Source organism: Coptis chinensis, chromosome 4, assembly GCF_015680905.1.
Source record: "Coptis chinensis isolate HL-2020 chromosome 4, ASM1568090v1, whole genome shotgun sequence".
NCBI lineage: Eukaryota > Viridiplantae > Streptophyta > Magnoliopsida > Ranunculales > Ranunculaceae > Coptis > Coptis chinensis.
Window position 1 is genome coordinate 89977072 of NC_141459.1, and position 8822 is coordinate 89985893.

General features: G+C 35.9%; 1 protein-coding gene across 3 annotated transcripts; it reads right to left on the bottom strand.

The window, feature by feature from the left end:
• Positions 1–1376: 1376 nt before the first annotated feature.
• Positions 1377–7707, bottom strand: LOC147505545 (uncharacterized). Of its 3 annotated transcripts, none has more exons than XM_086558041.1 (9): positions 7526–7707; positions 7334–7433; positions 5061–5241; positions 4705–4777; positions 4430–4609; positions 4051–4148; positions 3437–3525; positions 3166–3336; positions 1377–1865 (listed from the first exon to the last, which is right to left on the bottom strand). In XM_086558041.1, the coding sequence occupies exons 1-9, from the start codon at positions 7566–7568 to the stop codon at positions 1688–1690; spliced, it is 1113 nt and encodes a 370-aa protein (XP_086414167.1). In that variant the 5' UTR covers positions 7569–7707; the 3' UTR covers positions 1377–1687. The 3 variants fall into 3 exon arrangements, with proteins under 3 accessions (XP_086414167.1, XP_086414169.1, XP_086414170.1); XM_086558043.1 differs by having other exon boundaries at positions 5061–5176; positions 7526–7686; XM_086558044.1 differs by lacking the exons at positions 7334–7433; positions 7526–7707 and adding an exon at positions 5827–7306 and having other exon boundaries at positions 5061–5176.
• Between the last annotated feature and the right edge of the window lie 1115 nt (positions 7708–8822).

The following is an 8822-nucleotide window of genomic DNA, read 5'->3' on the forward strand; positions in this document are numbered from 1 at the left end:
TAATTTTATTTATTTATTTTAAAATTAGGGGACAGTCACGTTTACATTTTGAGCAATCGATTTTGGAAATTTGGTGGTTTGAATTGTGAGTGGCAGAGGAGTATGCCTCGAGGTTAAAATATGAGATTTCCTCAGCAGTACAAGTTTTATGCGAGTTATGTCTTCTCTTATTTGTATATGCAAAACACATAAACGCTGTATGCGATTGCGAGCCAACAGCCAAGACCTTAAACAACATAGAATATTCTCATTTGCTGATTACCTAAATCTTTTGGTGGTAGTATCAGAATGCACTTTCTATGGGGAATGCATGTATGGTGGCTGTTCTGGCTAGCATATGGAAGCAAAGGAATAAGGTTTTGTTTGAAGAAAAAGGACCTAATATAGTAGAGTGCAAGTACTATGTTAGAACTCAAACAAAGATCGCAGGAAATCTGTCCAGAAGCCATAGCTACAGCTCTCGCTTTGAATGCTCAATTCTGCAGTTTTGGGATGTCAACCCTAGAGCAAAGGGTGCACCAAAGATCAAAACATGTATTTGAATCCCCCATAACCTGATGTAATCAAACTGAATACAGATAGTGCAGCGTCAGGCAATGCAAACCCTGCGGGTATTGGTGTTTCTTATAGAGGAAATATGGGAGACTTCAAGCTGACAATGTGGAAAAATATTGGGACTACAACAAGCTTCTGGGCAGAGTGTTTAGCTATCCTTGAAGGTGTGGAAACTGCCGTATCTAGAGGATGGCTCAGGCTTTGGGTAGAAACGGACTCAGAAACAGCTGCCTTGAAAGCTTTTACAAGTGGAATGTGCAATGGCAACTCCAAGCAAGATGGACGAACTGCACAGCTGCCACCCATCAACTTAAGATAACCACTATCTTTAGGGAAGGCAATTTCACTGTTGACACTTTGGCAAAGACTGCTACAACCCTTATAGAGAATGAGAGAGTTGGTTTTGAAGGCAAACCATAGTGGATTCACAAATGGGAAGGGCATTTCCAAACTTTCTATAGATTTCAGTAAAATGTACTTACTCCATAGTTATAAATGGAAGTAATGGATGCTTGATTGAGTCTGACCTTAGAGAGTCAGCCTGTTGCCTCCCTAAACACCTTTTGTCCTTTATTTTGTTTTCTTTTTAATACAATTTAACTTACCCAGCAAAAAAAAAGAATGCACTTTCTATCAATCACTCAAATGTTGTCCAACTACAGAAGTTACTGCAAAATATTGCACGTACGGAGAAAAGGATTCTTTTTTCTGACAAATTTATGGTCATTCAAAAATATCTGAAACCTTTTAAGCAATTCTCTAAGATTTATTGCATCCATCAAAATCAGGAAGTAAAAAGTGATTTATGTGACAGATAAGTATGGTGTCCAGAGTAACTAAATATATATGAATGTTGAGTTTGACAGACCATGAAAAGAACGTTTCAATACTAATAAAACTGGATCTACAATCAAAGGGAGCTCGAGTAAAGAAGATTGTCAAGTTCTTCACTTGAAAATCGTCTTGATTAAGACTTGTTCAAAGTTCAAACTGAAACCAACAGGCTTTAGTAGGAACGAGCGCCAATAAAATTACTTGTATAAGCCAATATTAGATAAATAAACACAACAGTTTCTAAGACCGACTCACTCAGACCTTCACTTGTTTAAAGAGACATGCCTGTTAGGGAGACTCACTGTCTATTAGAGCAGAGGACATCCAGAATCTTTGCAGCAGCTCCTATGCCACTTAGAACTGCACCTTCAACATTTGGACTAACACAAAAATCTCCACACATAGCAAATCTTTTACTGTCATCATAAAGGCACTTCTCATCTCTGGCAACAGCAATAGCAGGAAAAGCGGTATCCCTTGCAAAATTTCCAAAAGAAAATTCCACTTTAATTGTAGCTCCATGATCCAAAAATCTAATTGCGTGGGGATTGGGGTTAGGGTAAGAGAGAGGAAAGGAGGGGAGGGTGTCCTTGATGAGCATCGACCAAGTAACCAATATTTCCACAACCATTATCACAATTAGCAGTATATAATTATGGTTAATATTATTCCTACGCCAACTAAACATTCACAAACGACAATATATTTATGCAGGTTGGACATGTGACAAGTATCATATCAGATAGGTCATAGCTAATAATATGCTTCTAGCACTTAACCACATCTATCATCAAAAACTGACTGAAGCAACTGTGTATTTGTTGCTTAAGGTATGATTAGTGCTGATAAAGCTTTATGAATCTCATGTAGCCAAACAAAAAAAAGGAGTAAATAACAATTCTAAGCTTTAGGACTCTCAAGTAGCCATGTCAAGAAAATAACACTCGTGTCCACATTAGGACGATATTGTCAAATTGAAGATCAACATTGTATGGTTGTTCAGTGGCAACTTTTAACAAGATAACAAACATTCCACTGCAATCTCAAAAAGTTTGAGCTGATGGACAGAGCAAAGCAATGTATGCCAAAGAGACCACGGGTTTATCAGGGGATACACCCGTGGCTAACAACATCTAAGCGGTTGGCACATACACTACATAACCCCCGACTACCCCACGACAATGTGCTAGTACAAATTGAGACTGCTTGGGATCTACTGGTTTGATACCATATCAACAACCACTTTACCTCAAAACCAAATATGGAGAAAAACACATCTATCAAACAAAAAAAGTTGGTCAAGAATTTCTCATGTGAAGCATCGACTGTTAACTGCCCTAGTTAGGAAATTGTAGATTGGGGGATTGAGGTAATTACAGAAGATTCTCAAGAAGTTAATAACTTAATATTCTCAAAGAAACGCCTCTAAATAGAGCTCAACAGAGGTGCCCACATCATTTTTTACCTAACTTATTAGTTGGAGGTTGTATGCTTTACAGGATTTTATCTGAAAGGGGCATTAAACAATTTCCATTCAGAAAGATTCTGTCCTAGTGTATGCTTGAAGTATGATATTTGCACTTCTTCACAAAGCATACGAGCTATATAATATAAGTGACATATATCATGCAGGGAATTTTTGAATGCAAAATAGTTCAAGATCAAATAGTGAGATCTATTTCACTGTTGGTGCTAACAATTTGGGTACTATTTCACACAAAATGGAGTCAAATTAAACAATGTGGCAGCTGATAGGAGCTTTTATTAGGTACTTACCATCTATGAGCTCTCATAAAAAATGGCCTAGGAATAGTAAATTTGCTTTGAAATTCCTGTAATAGTTCCTCCGCAATGTTTGAAAATGCTGAACTTGCGAGCATTTGAGGTCCTGTTTGGTTGATAACACGCTTTGCATACTCTGTTGTAGAATGCAGTACCCAACATTCACTGTAACACAAACGACGCTAATTAGCAAATATATTGCTGAGACGCAGGTACGATGTAAGAACAAGATAAAACACATCTTACAGGAACTATCATTACGTGCCTGGTGGTGGAATGCCCTGGCTTGCTGCTGTCGTGAAAGGCCCAGCTTAAAACGTCGGAGTTCTTGAATGAGAAGGCCTTTACTGGAATCTAAACTATAAGAAAGTAATCAAAGACAAGCACGAGAACAGAAAACAAAAAATGAAATCATATAGATTCATTCTGAAATGTGAAAACGACAATTACATATTTAAGAGAACAATTTCAATATTGTAAGCACTGAGGAACTGAGAACTTTCCTTAAATGGGTGAAATAAACAATAGAACAGCTCTATTCATGAGAGTTCATCTTAATCTTGTTGGGCTATATTAAAACATTGGTGTACCAACTCATTAAGGCGTGCCCACACTAAGTCATCTAGCAGTCAGGTGATAATCTTGTAGGGAAAGAGAACATAGGTTTTTGCAATCGATTCTTCTAGCAGTGAGTAAAAATTCTAAGAATCCAATCCCTTAATCTCTTGGACAATCAGAAAAAAATGTATCAAATGGTTGAAGTAGTATTTGATGGATAAAATGCTTTAGATCATAAAATCATTTTCATAGGATACATGTTAGGAAAATAATTGTGTGCTAGATACACCACAAAGAAATATTTGTGTTGAAGTATCTTACCAAAGACAAAGGCTCTGAAAATGCCATCATGAGGGTAAAACAGGAAAGAGCAGGAACTTCTTGAAGCTTAACTGCCAACTGTGGGACCAAATTAATGTCTGAGAACAGCAGACCACATGCAGTGTTAAGAACCTATACGGTGCACTAAACATTTCAGTCGACAGATATGAATCTGAAAAGTTGACTTCTTAGATATACCAAAAATTGTATATCCACGTTAAAGGGCTCAATGGATGGGTATGAGGTACGCATGTGCAACATACCTCTTATTGTAAAAATTTGCCTCTAAACCAATCTATCTCAATATGCATTGTCACAGGCAACATGCACGCAGAAATAGTAGAAAAGAAAAAGAAAAAGAAAAAAAATAGTTTTATACCTAAAGGCGGTGGTCGTCCAGTTACAGCTGTGAACCTTGGAGATGCTACATATATATCAGCTGCCACCATGGCATCAAAATGGCCCATAGGTTGTCCATTCATATCAATTGGCAACCATAATTTCTTATCCTCCAACCACTGTAAAGTCCCAACAGTTACTCCAAACTTGGCTTCCACTCCTAAGAATAACAAAGGAAGATAATGTTTGAGGTTTAGAGAGTATGTTATCTAAAAACCTTCATGATCATCACCAATGTAGGAAATCAGGGAATACCAGGTTCATGGCACATTGCTCTACATATAGCATTCATGCCTGGCAAACCAACATACTTTTTGCTTGACCCTTCCTAGTCATATCCACATTCACACACAACAAGTACATTAAATCACCAACTTACATCTTCAAATCTCGACTGAGATATCCACGATAGCCAAAAGAAATAGTACAATCAATAGTTCACATATTTCCGAAACAGAGAAATATCAAAAAGATGACAGGCTAAGGAATTATCGACAATGATAGCTGTCATCTGAACATGCTCGAACAACCTATTTATTAATGGAGACAGTCAACCACATAACGTTAGTTAATATGTTTGTAGTTGAGACTTGAGAATAGAGAATTTACACCTTTTCAAAGCCAACAAATTTGGCAACACCACAGTCGAATATCCCAATATTCTCTTTCCACTCTGCAACGAGACCTCTTGCTTCCCATTCACAAACAAGAGCCATAACATCTTTATCTGTGACGACAAAGAGAGGCGCTCCATGATCAAAGAAGAGCTCCTTACCATCTTCAGTAATTTCTCTATTGATTGAGGAGATAACAAAATTTACAAAAAGGAATAATTTACAGCTTAAGGGTATCTCTGGCTAAGCTAAAATTATATGTATTTTACTTAGAGTTTACAGCACAGAGCCTTAGACCATGTTATGCATAGCCACATCTCCATTTGGTCTTAAGGAGTAGTTAGATAAATTAGTCTTTTAACCATGGTTTGAAATATGTCCATTTATTTCTGATGTATTGATAACCTTTTGCCGCTGCAATCTATAGTCTGAGATGGTAATGACGATTGTGAAGTTTGGTATAATTTATTAATTCTAATTGGAGCTAACGAATTCGGCTTATCCAATGCATCCAAAGAGACCCTTATAATCTTATCAAAAAAATAAAAAAGAGATCCTTCTATTATTTATGATATAAGAATCAACAAACTGAATGTGTACAGTTTACCACACTAAATATACATAAATATACAATTACATGAAATCAATCCTACCTCTAGGAGAAAAATTAAAAATGCTTGTTTATAAAAGCAAATGTATCCAAACAAACCCCAAGAATTGGAAACAAAAATAAATAAAAAAGAAATGTGGAGGAAAATTCTACCTCCTTTCAGGACGTTCTTCCTTTTTATTGATTCTCAGGGGTAAAAAGTGGTGGATATATTTGAAACATCAATATAGAACCCAGATTTCCCGTAATATACGGCTAATACTTTTTCTTTCTGCCATGGACATGTCAAACAGTGATCGAAATCAAACAATGATCCAAACATTCTCTTAAATTTGAAGTATCCAACTCACCCAATTGGCAAGGAAAGGAGCTGCGGAGGGGCTCCAGGATCATATACACTAAACACAAGCTTTAAGTACCCAATGATGTAGCGTAACTTACTTGAGGCCACGTTACCATTTTTTTTTTTGGTGACGTGGAGGTGGAGCACGCGTATTGAAATAGCTTGCTCTGATACCATCTTAAATTTGGAACAACCAACAAACTAATTGGTAAGGAGTAAACTAATTGGACTAAAGCTCGAGTACACTCTCCACAAGGTTGGTAAACTAACTGAGCTACTTTGCTTGGCCTCATCTAGTTTTTAACTTGCTCAAAATCGTGTGCGTAACTATACTAGCCAAGCCGTTAGGCCCAAATTTCAAACCTACCCACTACATTGCACAAAATAACCATAAAAGACAATCACAAGACAGTTCAGTTTGTTAGCCTCAGTTCCTGAGGTGGTAATTTTTCCGAATTTTGATCCAATATTTTTTCGAATTTGGCTATAATATTTGTGTTCCGATATCCGAAATTCCGATATCCGATTTTTTTGAAAAATAATTGGATCGGAATTGGATGTGTTTTCAAAATCTGATCCGATCCGATTTCCAATTAATTTCCGAATTTTTAACATATAGCGGTCTATTTCATATAATTACTAAATTAAAACTGCATGTACTTTACAAAGCAAATAAAAACCCTAGAAAATCAACATTGTCTCTCTTACAATTTCAAAAAATCAATATTGACTCAATTTCTCCCATCTTCCTATTTACTGAATTAATGCATTAACATGAAGAAAAAACTTGCTGGATGAACATGTTAAAAGGTCTAACTTGTTTACTAAATTAATACATTTCAAAATGATTGCTAAATGAATGTATTAATTGGATAAAAAATGATTATCCTAAAAGAGAATCCGATTATATAATTCAAATTTCCGACCGTATTTTGCGGATTCCGAAATTTCCAAAAAAATTCCGATTTTCCAAACTTTCCGAATTCGGATAAAAAAGTGCCATATTTGGCAAGGATATTGTCATCCGAAAAAAAATTGAATTTTTTTCCGAAAGCCCTTTATCCAATCCGAAGTCATCCCTAGGTGGTAATAATGATTGTGAAGTGTCATATAAATTATGGATTCTAAAACAGCTTAGGAATTCGGCTTAGCCAATGTATCCAAACAGACCCCATGAATAGTCTTCTAAAAAGTACTACACATCAATAATTAGCAAATAAGTTTCACCACAACAATTACATTTTAGAATTAAAAGGGCTTAATGCTAAAACCAAATGCATCTAAACAAACAAATGTAGGCTAAAAAAAACAGATTACCTCCTTTGAGACATTCTACCACCAGGTCCTCTTCCAGAATCAAAAATTGTAACAGAGACACCATTCCTTGCCAGAGTAGATGCACAAACTGCACCAGAAACTAAAACAACCCAATCACGAAACCAATGTTAAACTAACTAACCAGTCAGTTGCAAGAAAAATAATGTAAAAAAAATATGCAGAAATACTCACTCCCACTTCCCACTATAGCAACCTTTGAAACTGCACTTGTCATGGTGTAGATTTTGACTAGTAAGAAAAATGCAAGAAAGGGGATCAACCTGTTATTGAAATGAGAACAGTCCCAAGTCACAAGACAGTTTTTGGATCACTCATTTGTAGCTAGCCAAGTTGCCATACACAACAACGTGTCATGGCCGCAATGAAGTTCATCAACTACGTAAAGGGTAAAGCCATGGGGCCCATAAATCTAACTCCAGCCCATGGGCTCTTTTTAGTCTGTTCACCTGAATAGCTCCTGTTTCAAGGCCCATAATATATCAATGTTAATCAAACTTATTCAAGCTGCCCTGTTCACTTTTACAGCACAAAATAGATGAAGAGACAACTATACATGTAGATTTCAATAAATAATAATGATCGTATATGGGATCTTAATGTTGTAAAACAAATACATGCACTTGAAATTTATTTTTATTGGCAAGCCTACTTCAAATGAGATCAATGCACCTGAGCTCAAATGGATATAAGAATTAATTGTCTAATAATCAGTATTAGGTGCCTAAAGATATACTTCAAATATGATTCCAGTTCCGATAAACTTTAACTTTAATTAGGCCCAGATATTATTCATGGATTTAATGATATGATTGAGTACCTAGAACTCTTAATTGTTTGGCTTCAATTTGGTTCAAGTCTCCTATTCTTGTTTAATATAACACCAAAAAAAATAAACTAATTCATTGATGCTTTAATTTGTTCAATATATGTTGAAGTGATTAGTAGAGTTTGTGGAAGTAGTTATCGTAGTGGACCTGAATTTTAGAACCTGCCAGCAGTATATTTGGACCAAATATATGGACACCAGCATCTTCAAATAATTATATGATGTATTTTTAACTCTATTACTTTTTTTTTTCAATAAAGGAAAATGTGACCTTGACTGGTATTTCTTGTATTATTCATTGGAGAGTAGTACAGTAGAGCTTTTATTCCAGCATGAACTCCACGAGAATCTTCATGAAACAGATGGGAAATTGACAAGAGATAGCATGCATGGTTTTGGCCCACATTAGTTGTTGAAACATTTTAATCAAAAGAAGTACCTTACTTTGAAACTTCGTTCTGCAGACTATGGTTTTTCATTTGAATCTTATTCTTGGTACCTTTATTAACACTCGGATCGAATTTGCACCATCACAAAAACAAAAGAAACGAAACAAAAATGTACTCCTTTATCCTTTCATCATTTTAGTGCGCCAAATTATAAAAGTTCCACCACAACTCCACAAGTATAACTGAAACATAG

What these genes read in the sequence shown, in the direction of transcription:
- LOC147505545 (XM_086558041.1), bottom strand. Translation starts at nt 7,568, where the DNA reads ATGACAAGTGCAGTTTCAAAGGTTGCTATAGTGGGAAGTGGGA. An exon ending in GGTAGAATGTCTCAAAGGAG is followed by an intron (nt 5,242 to 7,333) that starts GTAATCTGTTTT and finishes CTCAATCAATAG; the next exon opens with AGAAATTACTGAAGATGGTA. An exon ending in AATTTGTTGGCTTTGAAAAG is followed by an intron (nt 4,778 to 5,060) that starts GTGTAAATTCTC and finishes GGATATGACTAG; the next exon opens with GAAGGGTCAAGCAAAAAGTA.